Source organism: Botrytis byssoidea (genome assembly GCF_014898295.1).
Source record: "Botrytis byssoidea strain MUCL 94 chromosome Unknown BBYS_022, whole genome shotgun sequence".
In the NCBI taxonomy this organism is placed as follows: domain Eukaryota; kingdom Fungi; phylum Ascomycota; class Leotiomycetes; order Helotiales; family Sclerotiniaceae; genus Botrytis; species Botrytis byssoidea.
Genome location: NW_024065863.1, coordinates 392,895 through 415,221, shown reverse-complemented (window position 1 = coordinate 415,221; position 22,327 = coordinate 392,895). Strand labels below are relative to the sequence as shown.

At 43.3% G+C, this 22,327-nt stretch overlaps 9 protein-coding genes across 9 annotated transcripts; 5 read left to right on the top strand and 4 right to left on the bottom strand.

The window, feature by feature from the left end:
* Positions 1-55: 55 nt before the first annotated feature.
* EAE97_009510 (uncharacterized protein) lies at positions 56-1,005 on the top strand (the record flags this gene model as incomplete). Its single annotated transcript, XM_038880025.1, has 4 exons — positions 56-227; positions 280-367; positions 430-563; positions 618-1,005. The coding sequence occupies 4 exons, from the start codon at positions 56-58 to the stop codon at positions 767-769; spliced, it is 546 nt and encodes a 181-aa protein (XP_038729136.1). The 3' UTR covers positions 770-1,005.
* Positions 1,006-1,036: 31 nt separating this feature from the next.
* Positions 1,037-2,470, top strand: EAE97_009509 (uncharacterized protein). Its single transcript, XM_038880024.1, has 2 exons — positions 1,037-1,577; positions 1,710-2,470. The coding sequence occupies exons 1-2, from the start codon at positions 1,222-1,224 to the stop codon at positions 2,218-2,220; spliced, it is 867 nt and encodes a 288-aa protein (XP_038729135.1). The 5' UTR covers positions 1,037-1,221; the 3' UTR covers positions 2,221-2,470.
* A 223-nt stretch (positions 2,471-2,693) lies between these two features.
* Positions 2,694-5,143, bottom strand: EAE97_009508 (uncharacterized protein; the record flags this gene model as incomplete). Its single annotated transcript, XM_038880023.1, has 2 exons — positions 2,694-4,972; positions 5,047-5,143. 2 exons carry the CDS (start codon positions 5,141-5,143, stop codon positions 3,519-3,521), a joined length of 1,551 nt encoding a protein of 516 aa, XP_038729134.1. The 3' UTR covers positions 2,694-3,518.
* A 1,410-nt stretch (positions 5,144-6,553) lies between these two features.
* On the top strand, positions 6,554-8,224 carry EAE97_009507 (uncharacterized protein; the record flags this gene model as incomplete). Its single annotated transcript, XM_038880022.1, has 1 exon — positions 6,554-8,224. One exon carries the CDS (start codon positions 6,554-6,556, stop codon positions 8,222-8,224), a length of 1,671 nt encoding a protein of 556 aa, XP_038729133.1.
* Positions 8,225-8,853: 629 nt separating this feature from the next.
* EAE97_009506 (uncharacterized protein) lies at positions 8,854-10,060 on the bottom strand (the record flags this gene model as incomplete). The annotated part of the gene is made up of 2 exons (XM_038880021.1): positions 8,854-9,455; positions 9,508-10,060. The coding sequence occupies 2 exons, from the start codon at positions 10,058-10,060 to the stop codon at positions 8,854-8,856; spliced, it is 1,155 nt and encodes a 384-aa protein (XP_038729132.1).
* Positions 10,061-10,981: 921 nt separating this feature from the next.
* EAE97_009505 (uncharacterized protein) lies at positions 10,982-12,097 on the top strand (the record flags this gene model as incomplete). Its single annotated transcript, XM_038880020.1, has 5 exons — positions 10,982-11,183; positions 11,339-11,438; positions 11,575-11,620; positions 11,715-11,880; positions 12,069-12,097. The coding sequence occupies 5 exons, from the start codon at positions 10,982-10,984 to the stop codon at positions 12,095-12,097; spliced, it is 543 nt and encodes a 180-aa protein (XP_038729131.1).
* Positions 12,098-13,082: 985 nt separating this feature from the next.
* Positions 13,083-14,063, top strand: EAE97_009504 (uncharacterized protein; the record flags this gene model as incomplete). The annotated part of the gene is made up of 2 exons (XM_038880019.1): positions 13,083-13,314; positions 13,525-14,063. 2 exons carry the CDS (start codon positions 13,083-13,085, stop codon positions 14,061-14,063), a joined length of 771 nt encoding a protein of 256 aa, XP_038729130.1.
* Positions 14,064-15,084: 1,021 nt separating this feature from the next.
* EAE97_009503 (uncharacterized protein) lies at positions 15,085-18,012 on the bottom strand (the record flags this gene model as incomplete). The annotated part of the gene is made up of 2 exons (XM_038880018.1): positions 15,085-17,681; positions 17,736-18,012. The coding sequence occupies 2 exons, from the start codon at positions 18,010-18,012 to the stop codon at positions 15,085-15,087; spliced, it is 2,874 nt and encodes a 957-aa protein (XP_038729129.1).
* A 2,582-nt stretch (positions 18,013-20,594) lies between these two features.
* Positions 20,595-21,131, bottom strand: EAE97_009502 (uncharacterized protein; the record flags this gene model as incomplete). The annotated part of the gene is made up of 1 exon (XM_038880017.1): positions 20,595-21,131. The coding sequence occupies one exon, from the start codon at positions 21,129-21,131 to the stop codon at positions 20,595-20,597; it is 537 nt and encodes a 178-aa protein (XP_038729128.1).
* Positions 21,132-22,327: the final 1,196 nt, after the last annotated feature.

Sequence of the window (22,327 nt, the reverse complement as noted above, 5' to 3'; positions counted from 1 at the left end):
TGCCATCAACAAGTCCAATTCAATATACTTCGATCAATCAATCACAACCTTCACGATGCCAAAAAGTCTTAAGAAAACATCGAAGCATATCTCGAAGAAGAGAGGAGGAGAGGTTACAGCTTTACACGAAGGATCTCGGGATTCTCTGAGTTTAAGAAGAGCAGGAGGAAGAGATGATAAATTAGAAAGAATGGCTGCTGAGAGAAAGAGACATAACCGTCCCATACGTATGTTCACCCTATGTGTGCAAGCTTCAATTCAATTAACATAATATCATAGTGGAGCGAGCTCTTTATTTCCAAAATGCCATAAAAGAAAATGGAGTGAAGCCACTCGAGCTTGATGCGATTCACAGTCTCATAAAAACGTAATGCGGCCCCCTGAACAACCATACTTCCAACGCTTTTCGTCTAACCACATTATATCCAGTTTCGTGCATCAAAACGATGAAGAGCTTAATGCTATAAAGAAACAGCGTCGTCCTGGGAGACCTGCGAGTACAAGAGAGGACCTCTTGAAAATCAAAATCGCAGCGGACGAGAAAGAATACGAAAATGGATTCTGTTCGTCAATACTGTACCCTAGAGACTTTGAAGTCAACGACTAACAATGTACAGATCTACCAGACCTCACTGATTCGGATAATGTAATGGCTTTTGCGCTTTGGGAAAAATCCACCTGGTCATATCTTAACACCTTGAAATGGGTGCGCTTGTCGAGCAGTGGACATATTCAAGAGACTAAATTCCCACCCAAAGGATCATCATGATTGAGTTAAGCAGAACTGGCGGCGTTAGTGGAGTTTATATCAATACCCAAAATTGCGGGAGCAAATTGCGGATGATATGGTTCGGACGATATTGTTGTTATTTGTGCTATGGGGTTTGTATGTTTGCATGTTTGAAACTTTGAATAGAGTTGAGACATTCAACAAATCTACAAATAACGAACTTAAAATAATAAAACACATTTCTATCACATACGGAGTAGTAGCTAATACCTAAAAAGCCAATCAAATTAATTCTCAGTCTGAAAATACCTTTGTGAAAACAGCCTATGAAATCATCTCAAATTTACAAGATCCACCTTTTTTTCTGTGCTCAAAAAAAGTTCCCTCAGAGGCGAGCTCAAGAGATCAAATTGTAAAATCTTCCATACCCCAAATTTATATCACACCAACCCCAAAACTCAATTCTAAACCAAAGCATAAACAAATTCATCATGCTTTCCCTCCGTACTTTCACCCGCTCAGCACCACGAGTTGCCCGCGGTCTCACCAATGCCGCCATCAAAACCGCAACCCGACCCTCCATCCTCCAAACCGCTTTCCCCGCTTCAAGACTCCAATGCGCATCTGCATTTTCCACTTCCAGCATCAGAGCCAAGTCTGCTGCTCCAGAGAGCGATGCCGAGCTGGTCGAGAAGCTCGCTAGCGAGATCCAAATGGAGGAGGAGATGAAAGAGCATGAGGAACTTCCTACGAGCGTAAAGGATTATATGGAGAATGGTCCTTTTGAGATTCTTGATACACCTGGGCAGGAAGAGGTCGTTTTGACTAGAAGCTTTGGTGATGAGAAGTACGTTATTTCTTTGCTGTTTCTTCTGAGTTAATCTCTTCTATCTACCTATTTTCCTTTAACTCTTCTTCCCATTCTTTACACCCCTCAAAAAGTAAGGAAGCCCCAAACTAACCTCCACCTCACCCACAGAATCCGCGTCTCTTTCTCCATCGCCGACCTGAACGCCTACGACCCCGACTCCGACGAATTCCAAGACCGCGCCATGTCCGACGAAGACCCCAATATCGACCCTGCCGACCCCTCGGAGCTAGACCCTGAAAACCCCTCCGACGCCGAAGGCGAGTCCCACGGCTTCCCTGCCCGCGTAAACATCATCGTCGAGAAGAAGGGCAAAGGTGCGCTCGCCATTGAAACCGTCGCCGAGGATGGCATGATCGTCATCGATAACGTATACTACTATGCGGACGCTGCGCACGCCTATGCGAAGACTACCGAGGCTGTCCACCAACGTCAAGATATGTATGTCGGCCCTCCTTACGGAAACTTGGACGAGGATTTACAGGTGTTGATGGAGAGATATTTGGATGAGCGGGGAATCAACCAGGCATTGGCGATTTTCGTACCCGATTATATCGATATGAAGGAACAGAAGGAGTACTTGAGATGGTTGAAGAATGTTAAGGGATTCGTCGAGGCTTAAGTATTATTCATTGGCACTCAGAATCACTAACCCTTAACTATTCCCTTTCCCCTCCGTGCGAAAAAAAGCGTTTCTATTTTGGCTTTCCCTTCAATGTTGATTTCATACCCTTTCCACTCTGCTGGCACCATCATACCTATAAGTTAGGTACACCTGTATATTATCAGATAGCAAGACTGTCTACCCTACGTACGATATGACAGATACGAATGCTATTTAATGAATTTCAAGAGAGATGCTTGATGATTATGCCTTTTTTTTTCGCTCAGTTGGTGAATTGTGATTGTGCTGTTTGAATTTCATTGCTTCGCTATACGCACCAGTCTTGTGCTTTTCATAGACCCAATATGCTCTATTCCACGTGCTACTTTAAGTTAGGAAAACTTTCTCAAGCTTCAAATGGGTGAAGCATACGAGTAGTAGGACAAGTATCAGCATCAGCAAGCACCAGGCATAGACGTCATGAATCATACTTCGCAGCAGAAAGATACAATTTTTTATGCTTTTTATTTCGAAATACAAATTAACATCGCCAATTATCAGTTCACTGTTCGCTGATTCACCAAATATCCATTTGATTCCGTCCTTAAAATCAGACTTTATTTCTCAATCTTGTGGATTTTGTTTTTATCTGCTAGATAGTGACCTAGCTCAGTCACCTACGCCCTGCCCTATCCGATCATACACCACCCACCCCTATGTACTCCCCGAATCCATTGCAAGCAAGTAAGCGACCAGCAACCAACCAAACCAAATTCCTACCAGTGCAAACCAATTCCTTTCCATTCGATACCCACCAAAACATAGATAGATGGACCGGCCGGCTTGCGGAAAGACAAGGCAAGCAAGAGGAGCAAAGAACAAATATGATAACCTCATCACGCCATGATCGATAAATTGGATGAAGACAGATAGCTAAAGTGGAAGAAAAATTATGCACCGTGTTCTTGTACCTATTCTTTCCGCGTCGTAAAAAGGTGTTCAGGTCGAGGAAATTGCAATAGGTGCTTAGAAAATAAAGGAAACATCCAGTGTCAAGGAGACTAAGATAAGCCAGCACAAACGCCCAAGGATGCAGTGAGAAACTTTGATCACTGTACAAAAGACATTCAAGGTCTAGAAACTGGTAGAGGGAACCTTGAAGACCATCACTCAAAGATGGTGGGTATAACAAAATCTTCTGGCATACTTGAAAATGGTTGCTGCTCTCGCTCCTTGGTCTTTGGAATTGATTGGCTATCTACCAAGACTGAGTCAAAGTTAGCGAAGAAGCGACCAAAAACTGAACAATGTGCGATCTAGAAGTTTGTGCTCCAAGACCACGAACCATTGGCAAGATTTTCGGCCGTATCTGCAAGCAGAATGACCCGACGTTTATTGCAATAGGATGTCTTGTCCATAATTTCAACCTTCAACTTTTGAACTGCAAGTTCCTGAACCGGTTTCTCAAACATTTCTGACAAATTTTCGACGGCCATCTCGAGATCTCTTTGGTTGTTTTCGAACAGCTCCGTAAGATTGTTGCGCTGAAGATAGAAAGCAAAAGCGTAGGTCCATTTAAGAGTTTGACGGCAGGTTTGTAAGGCTTGACTGGCCGAGTTAAGGTACTGAACTTCGATCCAGGATAATCCCGAAGCAGATTGAAGTTGAATCATTTTCTTTTCAGTCTTATGGTAAATATCCTTGTCCAACTTTGCCGACTGTTCATGATTTGCATATCGATTGTAGTAATGCAAATAACGTTCTAGAGACTTTCGAGAGTTGGCCTGAGCATCTCTAGCTTCGGAGCCACTCTTCTCTTCAAACCTATTGCAATTGTACCAGCTTGTACCGTGCTCCGACCATAGTCCCATGCACATCCAACAAAACTCGTGTTTGCACTTCCGACATGTCATATGGTTGCAACCTCCGTTCTTCTCGATAGTGGAATTACATTCTGGACATTCTTTGGTGTTGGCAGAAATCCAGTTGGCAGTTTCTGAATCATCCGCGCACTTCTTTAACCATTTCTTGACCAGTGTACAAGGTGCAGGTTGATGGTCTGCTAAGATACAACCAAAACAGAAACGATGCTTGCAATCACATACGACTGTTGGGACAACCTTATCGAGATCTTTCTTCTTGATGCCGCATTCGATAGCATTTTGACAATCTGGAGCGGGACACCATTTCAAGAATTCTTTATCCTCAACGTATGTTCTGGTAAGGAGTTCGTGATATCGTGATTTCAAATCTGCAGCGACAAGGAGATCTAGAGAGTGGCTGTCCATAATCCTTCGGCATCCATCATGTGGACACTGAATACGAGCTGCCTCTCCCTCCTCCTTAATCTTTTGAATCAAGTATTGATTGTAGCAGTTGACGCAGTATCTGTGCCCACATTTCATAGCAAATGATTGTAGGCCGAGTTCGTCCTCACAGCAGATATCGCAAACAAAATCCGGTATAACCTCAAGTTTTGGTGGCCCTGATTTACTCGACACCAAACCAGCGTCATCAAGAACTTTTTTCGGGCGATCCATGTAATCTTCAATCAAACGTTCCTTGTTCCACCTGAAATGCCTCAAGAGAATAGCCGCGTCCTCTTTTCTAATGTCGAGTATCATGTTTACTTCGTTGATAAGTTCGTCCTGCTGACCTTGGACATCTTCGGGATGATGAACCTTGTAGTTAATATCGAACGTTGCCTTCTTCTTCTGGGAGTTATCATCTTTGAAACTGATGTCTGGTGCTGATTCTTCGAAACCGAACTCTAGATAGCATTAAAGATATCAGCAACTGTATCAGGGTGGGGAAAGTGATTATGAGGGGTTCAAGAAAATATACCGTTACCATCTTCAGACTCCTCCTCGTTCTCACTCTCATCCATGAGAACGTCATCGTCACTTGATGCTGCAGACATGAAGTCGTCCTCGGAATCCATACTGATACTGTTGCTGTTGGTTCGTGGCGAGGGAGGTGTTATAGGTTTTGCAGAAGATGCTAAAGTTGCTGCTGCTGAGGCGATCCGTTTGTTGGTTCGAGTCTCGTCCTTGTCGTCGTATGATATCGCCTCAGCCGCCTTTCTCTTTTTAGATTGGGAAGAAATGGTGACTGTGAATGGGTCCTTGGCTCGTCAAAGGCGACGAGGTCCTAGGCACACGAGGCTACCGAAGAAAAGTGATCTCGGTGTGAATGACGCTCAAAAGCAAGCAACGAGTCAGGAGTGGCGTGTGACTGTTGATGTATGTAACCTGATGATTAAAGAGAGAAATGTTGAAGGATTCGGTGAGACCTTCTCAGGTTGTTTGGTGGAAGAAGGAAGAGGTGTTGTAAGTAAAAGTAGAGATGACCTGAACAAGTGAGAGAATTAGGTTGGTAAGAGAGTGTCTAAAAGTGTAGGTTGCAATAAACTTTTAGACTTAATAAACCTTGGATGATCGGGAACAAAGTAAATAGTATGTAATAAGTTTGATTTGGGGTCGTAGTGGCTCTGCTTTATTGTTTGTCTGACTAAGTTTTATAAATCCATGTTACAAGTACTGCGCGTACTACCACTGTTACTGTCTCTTGAAATGGATCTTGGATTTGAAGTTCAGTTGTTGGCCGTTATCTAATCAATACTTATTAGTACCAGGTAGCTAGCGGAAGGCAAGGCAAGGCACGACAAGGCAACTACGGCGAGGCGCTTACCCTATTTAATGCTAGCGTACTTTGAGAGCGGACTCGGCGCCCGATATTAACCGATCGATTTATATGTCGACTCATCTCGTACGAACTAACCTTACAGTCCCTTTCGAATCCTTCTATAGGTAACCTTGGAAGTGAATATTGCTTCTTAGGTAGTCAAAGAGCCATTTCAATATCCCTTAGAAGCACGATGGATATGGTGAAAGGAATAGCCTGCAATGTAGTAGTTATGAAAGTCCATACCTCTCAAGGTATAGCCAATAATCATGAGCCAAGCAATTCTCTGTCGGGTCCTCACATCTTAGAGGTATCCATCGTTTAATCCGCCATACCTAAGCTTTCGTTCAAATGTTATGGTGAACCATATTATATCCTCAGTTTTCTATACACATACCTGGTTTGAACAATGGGGAAATCGGGCATCGGGTTTCAAATTGCCATTGTAGGTCGGAAGCCTCAAAAATCCTACTGGTTTGGCCAATCAATGCCACTCAGCGTACGTCATCTCATTCAATCTATACCAAAACAGTTCAACTTCAGCATAAGTATACGTACAGTTATAAGTATAAAGAATCAAAGTTGAAGCCGTTTTTACCATCTCTCTCTCTCTCCTTTTTTTCTTGATATAGTTCTCTTCTTCGACATTATTATACAACTCGTTACTATGGCTGCCGAGCACCAAATCCCCATCCTGATCATAGGCGGCGGTATTGTAGGCCTCTCGGCTTCTCTCTTTCTCTCTCAACATGGAATACAGTCTATCCTCATTGAGCGTCACTCGGGAACATCCATACACCCACGAGCTCGATCCGTCAATGCTCGAACCATGGAACTATTCCGCGGTCTCGGGATGGACGATCTTGTTCGAGAAGCCGGTGCCTCAATGAAAGCAACAATGGGTATTCATAAAGGGAAAACGCTCAAGGAAGTGATAGAAGCTAAGAAACCAGCCGATGGTCCTAGGAAGTTTCCTTTGGCTGGTTTGATGAATTCGATTAGTCCGGTTCAAGGAACGTTTGTAACGCAGGATATGCTTGAACCAGTTTTGGTGGATGTGGCAAGGGAGCGAGGGGGTGATTTGAGATTCTATACGGAATGTATTAGTATTCAACAAGACAGTGATAGTGTTACGGCCACACTCAAAGACCGGGAAACTGGCGCTGTCTCCTCAGTTCGTGCAGAGTACCTTATCGCCGCCGATGGAGCAGGAAGCCCTATCCGAAATCGACTTAACGTCCTAACCTCTGGACAAGGTACGATGGGGCATTTAATCAACATACTATTCCAAGCCGATCTCAAACCCCTGGTACACAAACGAGAATTTTCCATCTGTGTGATCGAAAGTCCAGAGATTTATGGAGCATTCACATCCATCAATAATGACGACCGTTGGGTGTTCCATCTCGCTTATGACCCCTCCAAAGGCGAGCAAGCTTCAGACTTCACTCCCGAGAAATGTATAGAGTTGTTGCGCATTGCAATAGGAATACCCGATCTCGAAATAGATGTCAAAAGCATACTGCCTTGGGAACCATCTGTACGAGTAGCAGATCAACTACAACATGGACGTATCTTTCTCGCAGGTGATGCTGCTCATCAGATGCCTCCGTGGGGAGGTCAGGGTGCAAACTCTGGTATTACAGACGTTCATAATCTTGCTTGGAAACTCGCACTGGTACTTCAAAAACAAGCAAGCAAGAGATTGTTAGAAACATACAATGCAGAACGTCAACCCGTCGGTAAAACAGCAGCAGTGGTATCAGCAAGTGGTAGCGACAAACGGGGAATGGTCTCGCTAAACCTCCGGGATCCAGCTGTTATAGTGGGATTTTACAAGAGAATAGGGTTAATCTCTGGACACGGATATACTTATGCTAGTAACTCAATATGTCCAGAGAATACATCTCCTCTCAGTGGTTTGACGTGGAAACCGTGGACATTAGCTAGTTTATTCTTTTTACTCGATAGTAGACCTGGTAGTAGACTTCCACATCTATGGACCACGCACGAAGGAAAACGCATTTCGACTCTTGATCTATGTGGGCAAAAATTCACCTTGCTAACTGGAGCAAAAGGAGAAGCATGGATCGAAGCTGCGAAATTAATATCGAAAACTCTAGCTATTGACATATCCACATACACTACAGGACCAAACGGCGATCTCGTCACAGAAAACAACGTATTCGAAACCACAACGGGTATATCATCTCAAGGTGCGATATTGGTACGACCAGATGGATTCGTAGCATGGAGAGCCAGGAGACAAGAATCTGGTGTAGAGACGCCACAAATTCAACTTGAGCTGGCGATGAGGCGGATTCTTTGTTTGTTGTGATTTATATGCGGGTTTTGAAGATGGGGGTTTAATGATCTAGACATTGTGGAGTTTAGTGATGGGTTTGCTAAATGGGAGAGTGAGTAGATGTAGAACACATGGTTGGGATTTATAAAGCTCCTCTTAATCTTTATTGAAATATATACATACATACTTATTTATCTTAAACATGTATCTTCGATTTTACTCTTATCATAGACATCTAGTATAGAGTCTCAAACTCCCAAATTTCTTATAATTTACGATGGTCTCTTTCTCTTACACAAGGTGAGTAACACTCTTCATGAAAGAATTCCTTTGAATATAAATGTGAAAGCTAGCAGGTTCAGTAAGCTAGGAGATTTATGTACATATCTCCTCAAAGATTCTATATACTTCCATAGTAACTTAATTGCCTAGTATCAACCAGTGGTATATTAAGATCGGTTTCATTCGCAATCAAAGCTAGTATTATATTAGATTCTCTTATATACTTCATACCCATCCGGAGAGCTATCCGGAAAGCTACCATGAAAGCAGTCCACACGTGTATAGTATATACAAATAAATTATACATTTCATATTCCATATTTCATGTCTCATACATCATATACCCCAACCAACTCCACCCATTCCATCGCTGACTAAAACTACGACTCGGCAGCCAAGCCCTTTTTGATATCAATCACACTAACGGTAACCTTATTTGTCGTACTAGGTGGCAAGATTCCACCTCCAGCAATCAAAAGATGATTTTTGTTACTATCCAACACTCTCACATGTCTGGTGTAACTTGTTCCCTCTGGGGTTGCCACTGTCTTCCATGCATCTGCAGCTCCAAGTGCTCTGTTGACGAAAACTTCCGAACGGCCTCCAGAACTGACAATGATAGTACCGTTTGCACCACCGATTGGTGACCACACGTTATATGGGGAGCCGGTGGGTTGAATGCCGTTGTTTGTGATAAGAGGTGTACCAGGGGCAGAGAGGAAAGTGAGAGGAGAGGAGGAGATGCGGTAGTAAACGGGGAAGAGATAGGTGGAGGTGTTGTTTACAGTTGGGCCACCACCGTATTCGTAGGTCATGATGTATTTACCGTTGGGAAGTTTGGAGATGGTTGTCATTCCTGGACGGGCGGTATAGGTTGAATAGTGAACATCATCTACAATTGCTCCCCAGTTAAGGAGATCGGAGGAAACAGTGTGGACGAGCTTTTGGCCGTATAATGGATCACGTTGGTCGGAGTAGTAGACTTTTGTTGGGTTAGTATTTAAGGGATGATATAGATCATGGGGAGTACTTACGAACGATCTGTCCCTTGTATGTGAGAAGGAACGGTTCCCAGACAGCAGGAACACCATTATCAGGAACAGCTGCACCACCGTTTGCGACAGTCGATACAAATTCCCAAGTATATCCCTGATCCAAGCTAGCATAAACATCAATTTGAGTCTTGCTCAAATCTGTCGGGATAGAATTTCCAGTCGCAAGAATAGTACCAGCTGGGTATTTCCCGACTTTCTCCGTCATATAGTATAAGAATGGTTGATATCTCAATCCCCATCCATTAACTTGATCTGTAATATTCGAGATATGTTTCCATGATTCTCCACCATCTGTACTCTTGAAGATGGGGAAATAGACAAGAGGAGGTTCGGGACTGTAGTTTTCCCATGTAGCTAAGAGTACACCACCTGGTAACTCGACAGTCCGGGCATAGAGAACACCAGGATCGGTCCAATTAGCTCCAGGAGTGAAAATAGTGACATCAGAAAATGTGCTAAAAGGAGCAAGTGCAGGAGCCGCAAGAACCGTCTCGCACACTGCAGCAAGCAGCGCAAAAGAGAAGAACTTCATCTTGAGTAATAGAGGAGGATCTAGTATGAGAACACAAGGAGAAACTATACAAACAATAAGAGAAAATTCATGACTTTTATACTCTTCTCTATACCCTTGCATTCCCCAAGTTTGATTCACTTGATCACGACCAGGTACTCCGGAAAAATACCCCGCATGAGAATAGTAACCACTGGGAACATAGCTCTGCATCGTACTCTCCAACATGCGGTCGGTATGGGGATATTCCCATGTTGATCCTCGTAAAAATTATAGTTGAGCGCGCTGGCCATCAACACGGGACTGGTTCGCAAGAAAGGTTTCTCCAGTGCAAATGGATGCGCACCAATCGGAGAAGAGCGCTAAGTGACTACATCACCCCATCGCCGGTAAAGAAAAACACGTACTTGGCGTTGAGGTGTACCTTGTGAGGGGAAACTTGGGGATGCTATAGATTGCATGCAGATTTACTGGCGGTGAAATTGTTTGTCCGAGGTTTGAAGTTCTTGGTTTCTCTTGGAGAAGGTTGGGATGGATGAAGCTTGGTACCAAATTGTCATACGAGAAAGCTAGCGTCGATGATATCAATCCTTAGGTTGTTGTCGATATCAATTGAGTCGTGGTATTATTACTCAATTGGAGTCAGTGTGAATAACTATCATGTAAACCAATTGTCGAGTATCATGTTGTGAAATTCGAGAGTTCCAATGGCAATGGCAATGATGTTTTTGCCCGCCTCATCCCATCTCAAAAGAGGCAAGAAGTGACGATCCTTAGCACGTCACCATCACTTGCAACTTCCCTTCCAACTTTTCCCAACCCCATGCTATCAACATCTGAATGCCTTCAGGATTTCAACTCAACAACTCAATCTCATTGACCCCAAGAGACAATTCCTAAATACCAATCCATCTCTCAGTCAACAATCAAAACACCTATACAATGGCTACCAGATTCGCGATTCGCCGTCTTGCGACGCCTCAAATCTTCCGCACTTTCTCCACCACCCGCCCAGCATTCATCAAAGTCGGCGATAAGATCCCCAATCTTGACACCTTGGTTGAAAATTCACCCGCTAACAAGGTTAACTTGAGTGAGCTTACTACTGGTAAAGCTTTGATTATTGGTGTTCCAGCTGCGTTCAGTATGTTTTTCCCCTTTTCTTGCTTTCACTTTCGTTCTCTAGTGAGAATTCCGAATCAGTATTTCTACTCGAAATAGATTTGGAGACTTTTGATATATAAATCACAAGAATAGAAGAAACAAAGAAAGATGAACAACGAACTCACATAGAAGCAGGTCCCTCATGCTCCAATTCTCACATTCCGGGCTACATCAATCATCCCAAGCTCAAGGAGGCAGGTGATGTATTTGTAGTTGCTGTTAACGATCCTTTTGTGTAAGTGAGCTACTATATGAAATTCTGTTACCCATGCTCTGTCATATCTCTCGCATTTGAGAGCTTTGGTCGATATGTCACGAGGATATCATATAGATGGATTAAATCATTAGACCGTACTAATACAAAATTCCAGTACCAAAGCATGGGGCTCAACTCTTGATCCTACCGGTGAATCGGGTGTATGTGTTTCATACCCTCTCTCCCCAAGCCATCCACTCACCCTTCCCCTCAATCATTCCCAGTCCCTAGACCATTGACTCTCGCCTCCAACAGATCCGTTTCCTCGGCGACCCAACCGCCTCCTTCACCTCCGCCCTTGATCTAACCTTCGACGGCACCGCCATCTTCGGTGGACCCCGCAGTAAACGTTACGCGCTCCAAATTGAAGATGGGAAGGTTAAGGCTCTTCATGTTGAGCCTGATAACACTGGTTTAGATGGTATGCTTTTCCATTTTCCATTTCTTTCTACAATCTATTGCTTTTACCTTCTTCGCTCTCGATATTATCCATTCAGTCCCGTGGTATCTCCGCACATTACTCTCAGCCCAGTTTAATCATCGCAGCTCGAGAGAAGAGCAGAGAAAAGCAATGCAGGAGAAAAAAGCTAACACAACCCCCTCTCATAGTCAGCGCCGCCGAAAAAGTCCTCGGCTAAATACCTGAAGTAAAATCAATTCACGACCCCTAGTCACCCAAGTCCTAGATGTTTTTCACTTGGATCAATGGCGTATTCACCCATTACTTCAACTGCTTCATATCCACATGTCAAATAGCTTGCCCACGAACAGATACATCGAAGAGAATGATCAAAATACTCTTTCTGCTTCTGCCCATCCATCATTTCCCAAACTATGAAACACCTACCTAGTAGCCAATGAATATGATAATGACAGTAACCCCTCAATCTTAAAGCAACAATCCCAGCATCCCCAATACCTAAGGAAAAACCCCACAGTGAAATACACCATACAGCTAAACGCACCAAGACTAGCTTTGTTGATACTATTCTCTGTATTTTAGATTTTGTAATTGTCAAGGTCCCTTTTCTCTACACACTATTATTGAGAGCCTATTATTTTTAGGACCTAGCAGTCTATTTTTATAGTGCCTCGGCCAAATATTATGCCGATCTGAACCCCGAGAGCGATATGTTTAAGCTGCTCATACCCCAATTCAAAACTTAGCTACATCTGTCCGAAAACCACAAGATTAAAGTGATATCTCGTGCTTACTTTCAAACCATCAGGGCCAAGTTTTGGGGGCCAGTTGTTATCATTTGCTCAAGTGTGTCGCATATTTAGAACTCCGTCTTGGTCCTGTCAAATTATGCCTAACCAGTTGGTCGCTGATCTTGGATTGGATTCTGGCAGTGCAGAATACCGCTCGAATGGCCATAATCGCGTCCGAAAGCGACATTGATCTATACTATATATATTCTCTTATATTACATTGCATATATTGATGATCCTATATGCTGTACGACGCGATGTTCTACCTCCCCCTGCATCTTTCTTACACTGGCACCTTGCAATGTCAGCTCTAGAGCGTTTTACATCCATCTTTCCTTTCTTTATGTGTGTGGCTATTCCTTCAAGCATAAAGCATAGTTCACGAGATGAAGTTTACTCAAAAATCTACACATGATCTGGTTTCTTTTCTTCGTCTTGCTAATAGGCAGCGCGGGTGCAGCGGGCACCTCTAATAATTTCATATTCCCCTCAAACCTCACAACTCTCAACGCTTCTCACGTCGTCGAAGGATCGTACGAAGTAGGCAGTACAGTCGACTTGCGATGGGATACAATCTGGGATATGGTCACCATTGTCATTTGGCAAAATGGAAAGCCACCTTATCAATACCTCCCTAATTCTGGTAATTCAGCCTTATTTTCCATCCCATCTGATGGTTTCTAATATCTCGAAATCCATTTGATATATTGAACTTGTTCAAGAAAGTTTACCTGCTCGAATCACTAGTTTTCATTGAGATATCTACGGTGATGGGATAATCGAAAGTTTCCTCATCTGTACTCAACTTGAATGAAGTACCTTGTTTCACCTTACTAACAGCGTTTCCCAATAGTCCAAATACCCAATCTGGTAACTTCATACACATGGATTATTGATATCAGTGGCACGAACGGTAATCCAGGATTCGACCTTAACAACGGATCGACATTTTACTTCATAATTACGCATACTGGAACCCCTGACTTATTCGCAAGTCAGTCGATTAATATTACAAATAAGGCTATCAGTTCGCCTGCTCCTTCTTCTTCTTTGGCAACCGAGACAACAAGTACTGCGAGTATTTCGACAACTGCTTCGAGCACATCTTCTCCAGCTACTTCTCCAGCCACAACATCAAGTGAATTGAGCACGGGTGCGAAAGTGGGTATAGGAGTGGGCGTGACCCTGGGTGCGGTGGCCATCATCGCAGCATTCGCGCTAGGATATTTTCTTCGACAACCTCCGAAATCTCCAAGTACTCATACCATGAATACGAAACCGGGAAATGAGTCGGCGGAGCCGAAACCATTTGTATGGCAACCTCCACAGGAATTGTCATCGAATGCCCCGCGCCCGAAGCCTCAGGGTCTGATTTTTGAGATTCAGGGGTAGGGAATGATGTATAAATTGGGTCGATACTTCGAGGGGGTTTGGAGCTCTTTTGGTTGGTCGTATGATTTTGTTTTGTTTTCGTCGAGGGATTTCCGAGCCGATCTTGTTCGTGTGGTTAAGGAACGTAATGTATGATTTTGCGTACTATTACGGTACACTTCCTGTAAATAGCTATCATAATGTACATTACTAGTACCCCTGATAGAAGATAAGATGCTAATAAGGGCACTCAGATGTTTGTTATTTTTATGTCTCGGCATAATAGCGAAAGTGCAACGAGCATCTTCAAGTGAAGGGACACGAGTATCGAGTATCAAGGAAGCCATCTAGTAACCGAGTTTCGATTTCCAGAGGTACATACTACAGAGTGATTGAATTTCTTCTATGCTATGTGGTAGCAATATTAAGCATACCAATTCACGTCGACTTCGCTTGCGGAGGAAAGAATCTCCCAAACCAGTATGTAGTATTTCTTTCGACCTTTTCAAATCCCAAATCCCAAATCCCAAATCCCAAATCCCAAATCTCAAAACAATTGATTAGCGACCTAATTTCACCACAGCATCTGGAACACAAACATTCCCTATATTATCAGAGCATTGAGATTCAAATGCTATATACAAATCGCTGAACGATATCTGAATCGTCAAATTGATCAAGGAGGCTCAATTCACTAAACCCCAATTAATAACGTTAAGTAACCTAATCCCTTATTTTCCATTCCATCATGCATGATTTAAATCATATCCCGTGATATCATCCCAAAAATAATTCATCTGTACCTGGTAATGCTCGCTCAAAATCAATATGGTATCTCCACCTTGCGCCAAACCAAACCAGAGATCCACACCCACACTTGTACAGCCAGCAATAATAGACTGCTCGTAATAACCTAAATCCCAACCAAGAATGACCTGAACCCAATATAACCCTTCCAAATCATGCCATAAAATGCTCGAGTCCGCAATATTCGCCAATCGAGATAAGATTCGACTCCAAATCTCATAAATGCTTACAATACTCAAAGTTCCACCTCCTCACTCTCCTCAAACGGAAACGGAGGGACGGATTTACTGGCCGCACTCCCCAACTGAACACTCTTATCACTAGCTTCCATCTCGTACTTTTCCTCCTCGGTCGCCACAGCCTTCGGATCAATAACTCTCACATACGCCAACATATCAATGCTATCATCATCATCTTCTTCTTCCGCGTCTTCAACATCCATAGCACCCTCATCAGATGAGACTTGTATATCGTTTTCTGACATCAGATCTTCGCCTTTCTCTAGAGGTTCATCTCTAAGATGAGAAATTCCCATGAAAGAAGAGGAGGTATCGGAATAGTCTCCTACGGTTTCAGTGCCGGAAAGCATGTCGAAATAAGAGGATGGTTCGGGTAGGGGTGATGGGTGCAGCATTATCAATTCCTCCGAAATATTTTCGGTCTTAATGGGTAAACTCTCATATGCGCGGTGCGGTGGCGGTCCATTGATAGGATCGGTCAAGTGAGTCAATTTACTGGTCATGCTACCCACCTTGTTCTGAGGCTCTGGATTGTGAAATGAATCTAGCGAAGACTGTGAAATCGTGTGTAGAATCTTCGAAGTTGAACGGGGAGCAGAGAATTTAGAAACCTTGAAAGGGACATGGTCGCTATTCGCCGTCAATCGTGTATGAACCTTGTAAAGTAAGTGGTCGGCTGGTTGAATGCCGGCGAGCCCACTGGCAACGAATTCTACAAGGGGCGGAGGAGATTGAGCGTCGCCACATGGCGTGTCTGTGGTAAATTCAAAGTCCGTGTCATCGGAGAGTACACTAGGGGTTTGTGGTCTGGTTTCTGGGGGCTGGAACAGATCTCCTCCTTTGGAATAGTCCTTGAAAGGCCTAAATGGCAGAAAAGAACCGGAAGGAGTCCTGTCCTTAAGGAGGTGTCTTGTAGGATGTGAGCAGCCGACAGCATCTTCAGTGTGATTGCTGTAGCCATCTTTGTCAACGCCAGTAATATGTAGCGGGGTTTCGAGGTCGCCACGATCACCAGAGAGATCACTAAAGAATTTTGTTCCATTATAGAATATCAATGGTCCATCATCACGTGGACTGTTGCCAAGTCTCTTGGTAGAGGATGCAAAGCCGTGAAGACTATAGTGATTTGGTGAGATATCGCTCTCATCACCAGATGCCTCGGATGGATAACGAACAAACATCGGCTCATAGAAGCATGCGTCTGTCGCTTTAGTGTTCTTTGAGCTCTGGTTTATCATTTTCAGGGGTGCTTGTCCCGTAGGAGTGAATTTGTTGGCATGAACCTTGCGTCTTTTGCGCGAAGCTTCGTCACTGCCATCACTATCGGGTGGGGATCGTTGATGAACACTGCTATTACCGCTGTCACTGTTTAAACTTGTTCCTTGCGTACCACCTCTCCATCGCAGCTTCTTTCCGTCTGGAGATATTTGAAGTTTCCTACTCAATTCGGTGACTGCAGATCTAATAAAGCCAGGCGTGACATTTATAATATGCAATTGCGCCATATTGATGAGAAGATTCAGGTAGACCCATCCCTCAGCATCAACGGCAGCATCTTGTGATTCCTCTGTTAACAGTTGGGGTGCCGAGATTCCGAGGTGGCGAATATACTCGACGTTATCGGAACCGACTTGGTCACGGTCTGGATCCAAATCCAAGGGTCTAGTCGGCCTTTGCTGTGGTGAAGGGGATCCACGAGACTTTGAGGAAGAATTTGACTGTTCTGCTGGCGATTGGCTATTCTTTGAATTGTTTACTAATCCCTGCTTGTCTAGTTCCATATTATGTGGCCCGATGTGAGCTTCGCGTACACCCTCTCTAGGGTGGAAATGAATTTGCGAAGCTTGATCTGCTCTCGCGGCCGACTTGGACACCTCTTGCTGTTGCAAAGATTGACTGTGCGCGCCGATGAGCGATCCTGTCTTTCCTGTAAATAATTGTTCCAGACGCCGAACAACCATCCTCTTTCGCTGATTTTCGGACATTTCTAGGGTTGATCTCGGTTGTAATCCCTGAGGAATGTCTTGCAAGAAATCCTGCATTTTCCGATCGTCTGTGACCTGCGATCGCGCTGGCCTATTCCCTTCCCCAGCCGAGGAGCTATGCGAGGGCCCGGATCTCGACATCGAGGCATATGCGGAGTCAGTCGGTTGGGAGTTGGACCCTGATGAAATAGATTTATGCTTTGCAGGTTTCTCGGAAAGCGAATAAGCTCTTGACTGTCGACTTGGTGGACCATTGATGCTTAGATCTTCTGACGAACCGTCAAAACTAGCAGAAAATTTGTGAAGAAGTTCTTCTAGCTCCCTTCGTTTACGTGCCGACAAGGCATGGATTTTAACTTCGAAAAGCTTCTCGTTCTCCAAGTGGGTATTCGATGAACGCCCATATTTTTTTAATTTCTCCTTCAACTTCTGATTTTCGATGGTCAGGTCGTCAATGATACTGCGATATTCTTCTGATGCACTGCCATCTCGAGATCTTGATATGGGGTTCAATGAATGTAGATTGTATCGGTTGCCTCGAAGTGGTAAGTCTTTGCTGGAATCAGTGTCTTCGTTAGAGCTGTGTTGAAGAAAGTATGGCGGGTCACCTGCAACTATGTCAGTTTACAGGAGCTGGTGAAGCTCCCTCACCAGAAACTTACTGGTGTCTCCAGAGTCCTGATTGACAGCAATCACAGGACGAGCATTTGAGCGATTAAACCATTCATTTACATTCGTGGCAACGGTATCCTCTGAATCGTCCGATATTTGTTTTCTGAAAGGCGAGGTGGAATTGCTTCTTGGCTTAGTCGCGGTGTCAGCTTCCTTTCCCACACCCAAGTCTGACTTTTCCTTCCCAATAGGATTAGGCGTGTCGTGCCTCAAGGAGACGGAGAGATGTGCTGGAGGTCTTCGAGGATGAGAAGCCGTCGCAACCATCTCTGAATCCGATTTCAAATTCATAGCCGACGATACAGTTCAAGATGATATGTGGTACTATAATTGTAAAGAACCCATTGCAATTGGCCGTGGGCAATATCACAGTCGACCTACGATTTGAATGAGGTTATATGCAAGTACAGAAGTAAGATACCCTTATGACACTACACTGGCGAACTTGTTGTTGGATGTATGAGATAGATTTGAGCCTGCGTAAAGTATTTTGTTTTTCCGATTGAATACCTATGTGGGATGTATCGTAACTCGAATATCCGTACGAGGGGATGCGATTGAAAGCTTTCACAATCTGGGAGATTAATACTTGGATCCTTTCTGGATTCTTAATAAAAGCGAAGACCAAGGTTGTATATAATTCGTTGAATGGAAAGATACTGGATATTGCATATGTGTGCGCAGTTGGAATAGATATCGAAAAAAGGACTTCTTCACGTCTTTACAGAGTGGGTAAAATTTTATAAAGGTAGTAATATTCTTTTTTTTATGATGAAAAGAAATAAATGATAAAGGAAAGATAATGTTCACCATATTGAGCATATCATACCTACCCCGTTCGTTGGTATTATTGAATGTTGAAAAAATTGACCTCATGTTTAGGTCCTTACCTCGCTGATGCTGTAAACAAGCCACGATCCATGGAGCAACTTCCAAATTTCTGAAGGGTCGTCAAGATCTGAAAATCAATGGGTGATCTGAACTTTGGGTGACATGATCTTGATCTGATTGGTTGGAAATCTTACTAATCCACAGCAATCGGGACTCCACCAATCGAGAATTTGCGATGATGAGTTTCCAAGATTGAATTATTTGGGTAGATAGAATTTGTATAATATTCAAGTCCTTTTTGTGTATATATGTGTTTATATGTGTTTATTTAAGAATATATATATACACATAGTATGTATATACATATATTTATCTATATTTAAAGACTATACAATCAATCTACCGATTGCCTGTATACCGTAATTCTGTGCAAGGTGCATACGATACACAATGAATGCACTCGAGTACCACTCATCAGTATGAGAAAAAGAACACTCATCACATCCTTCACGAACATGGGAGTCGGACTGTCGGAAGCTCTCTTGAAAGTCTGGATTCTATAGCCCTCCATTTCCTCGATAACTAGGGGTCATTCTCGATTCAGGGACCTTTATTAGCGTCGGAGTAGCCACTTCCACACTAGTTGACTGTCTACGAAGTACTCAGTGCTCACTTGCACTCCAAGCTTCCAAAGGTATTCTCCAATTAACGAACCACGACGGGAGCCATAGAACACGAGCCACAACCCACAACCCACCAGCCACAGCCCATGAGCCACTACTTAGGTAGGTAGGTAGGTATCCATGGATCCATCCATTCCCACCTAGCAGATTATCACTCAAACGCCCCTCACCTAGTAGGGCTCAGTCAGATCTTTGAGACACCAATCGTTACGAGTAGATGTCTGAAGATATAGACATCTAATCTCATCGAGTGTTACTCAGATATCCGGGTGTCCGACCTCATCTACGATCTAGAATCAAAAGATGTTCAGAGATCCATTCCAAATATCTCCTTCCAATCCGAGATCGAAAAGGGTGCTGCTAATCGTCATGAAGCATTGAATTTTACTTTTAGTATTCAATGTCAGAAATCACCAGACGATTGACAACGTTCCAATCCAATCTATTCTCGATTCTCGATTGGCTTTTGAAACGTCCCAAGCGGTCTTGTGTAATATAAGCTTGATAAGCACGTTTGACCCCTTCTTCGATTGATTCGGCATCCGGAACGTTGAATTCGATTTCATCGACGATGGATCTGAACAACGTTAACGTTCTGTATTACCCCAAAGAACTTTCTTCCCATGATCTTACTTCAGATGAGCAAAAATAGTCAGAATTTGTTTCACGTGTATCGAGTCACATTTTTTTGCATAAGCCCACCCAGATTGGACCACTAACCCTACTATGTCATTTCAATATGGGCGGCAACGATATACATATTGAAAGATCAACATGTCAAAATCTCCTTATGCCATTCAGTAGCCATTTTGTATATTGGTCTAGCACACCGGGCACGCACTAAAATCGCCTAAAGTCGATCTGTACATGGGATCAACAAAGATACGTCCTACCCGGTGTTCTCGGTACGGAAAATAGAGACAAATACCCTTTCTGGATACAAACCTTCCGGTTCGGTCAATTTGCATTTCAATATGTGTCCCGAAAAGAAGATGATAAGCTTACCTAGATGCGATCTTTCTGGGTCTCACAATTGGGCAGATATTCAGACATGGATCATGAATGAGCTTGACAAAGTTTACATCCTGACCTGATCAACCCAATTCCTCGCCTATGTCATCAGCAAAAAAGGAATTGAGATTCTTGAATCCTCATCACAACGGTTCGACCCCTCTCCAACATAATATGATCTACCGGCTCTTGAACGCCCATTCATGAGGTTACACCAGAATCGCTTCTCCTTAAATCCTACTCCGTATGACAATATCACCCCGCAAAAGATAAAGGCCCAGGAAGATATCAACCATTCACGCTCGTACTGAGTGTCTTATCACATCATACCAAGCTCTTGCCCATCTTTACGATCTCTAATACCAATCCATCATCTAGAGGCGCGTCGGATCTTCCCAATGCCTCGTACCCCATCTTTTCATAGAATGCAACTCCACTCAAGGTTGAGCCGATTTCAGCTTTCTTAAAGCCCGCTTCTATCGCAGCATTCTCACAAGCTCGAATTATCATACCAGCAATCCCTCTTCGTGTCCAATCAGGATGAACAAAGAAAGCACGAATTCTGGCACCATCTACATCAGGATTCAACAGTTTTGAATCTCGAGTTGCAAATTGATCCCCTCCATACAACGTGGACCTATAAGATATCCCACCACTTCCCACAATCGTATTTCCAGATGTCACTACGAAGTAATTTCCATCCTGGATGAGTTGGGTATCAACTCCGTATACTGACTTGAGAGCACCGGCTATTTGGGCTGGCGTATAGTGTTCGACTTGGAGACCTCGGACCGACGCATCAATTAGCGGATGAAGTTGCGGGATGTCATTGACGGTAGCTCGGCGAAGTTGGAGTTCCATGGCAAAATTGGTAAGTTATTCTTCCCCGAGTACGACAATTTGTATTTCCTCGTCTTGTCTTGGATCGAAATGCTTTGATCGAACCTCTGTGAATCTCTGAACCGTGAACATATATCTGCCCACTTTTGAAATCATTATCGGCCGGGAGATATTCGGAGGTGAAACTGCATAGAAGTGAATCCGGAAATAGATAAGAAACCTAGGTATTTCTGTCACCAATTCATGATTGATCTCACAATGAGGTTGCAGTGCAACTAGGCACCAGTCAAATGGTACCGAAATCGCAAGGCACCATGGTTTGATTATTTAGCTGCCACACTGCGGCGTGATAGGGATATAGATAGAGATGGGAGAATGGCAAATTATGCCGGTAGGTGATACGATCAATATAGCCGGAAGTTATCCCAAGATTTCTCTAAGCATGGAAAAAGCATTGGATGCGAGTATGCCCGTCAGAAGAATCCACGACGACCCTGCGTCTTACGACTTTCTTGTTTGAATGCTGATGAATGTAATTCGCAATGACTCGAGCAGGAGGATATCATGAATACCAGAGAATCAACCAATTGGATGTTTTATTCCTGTCTAGCTTTGATTGATTGATTTACATTGCTAACTAATAGTAAGGTTATATTGCAGTTAGTAGATAATATCATCAATGATTATGGTAAAATATAAAATGTATCAGAATAAATAATAAGTAATAAGTAATAAGTAATAAGTAATAATAAATAATAAATAATAAATATTAAATATTAAATAATAAATAATAAATACTGGTACATCTTTGACAATTGTTTAAATTGGATTACGTCGTGTATTCGTCCTTCATCAGCCTTCTTTACTGCGGGGTCGGGTCAAATTGATTGTATGGTAACCAGGATGATCTTCTCTTATCAGTTTTTATACCTACTAGGTAGTTTATTACAGGAACATTTCCAGCAGAGTACCAGGTAGGTAGATATCATATCAACAAATAAAAATGATGCTACAACCTGTCAACCATCTTCAGACAACGACACCGTATACATTCAAAGTAAGAGATGAAGTATATCTTCACATTCGGGATCCACTTCGAACTATCTAGTAATCTCTCGAATGCTTTCTCGGTGACTTTCAACATGGGGTGGAGGAAAACCTCCTAAAACTCTCCGCCGATGAGGTAATTGTTGTTAATTTGATCATTGATGCCCACC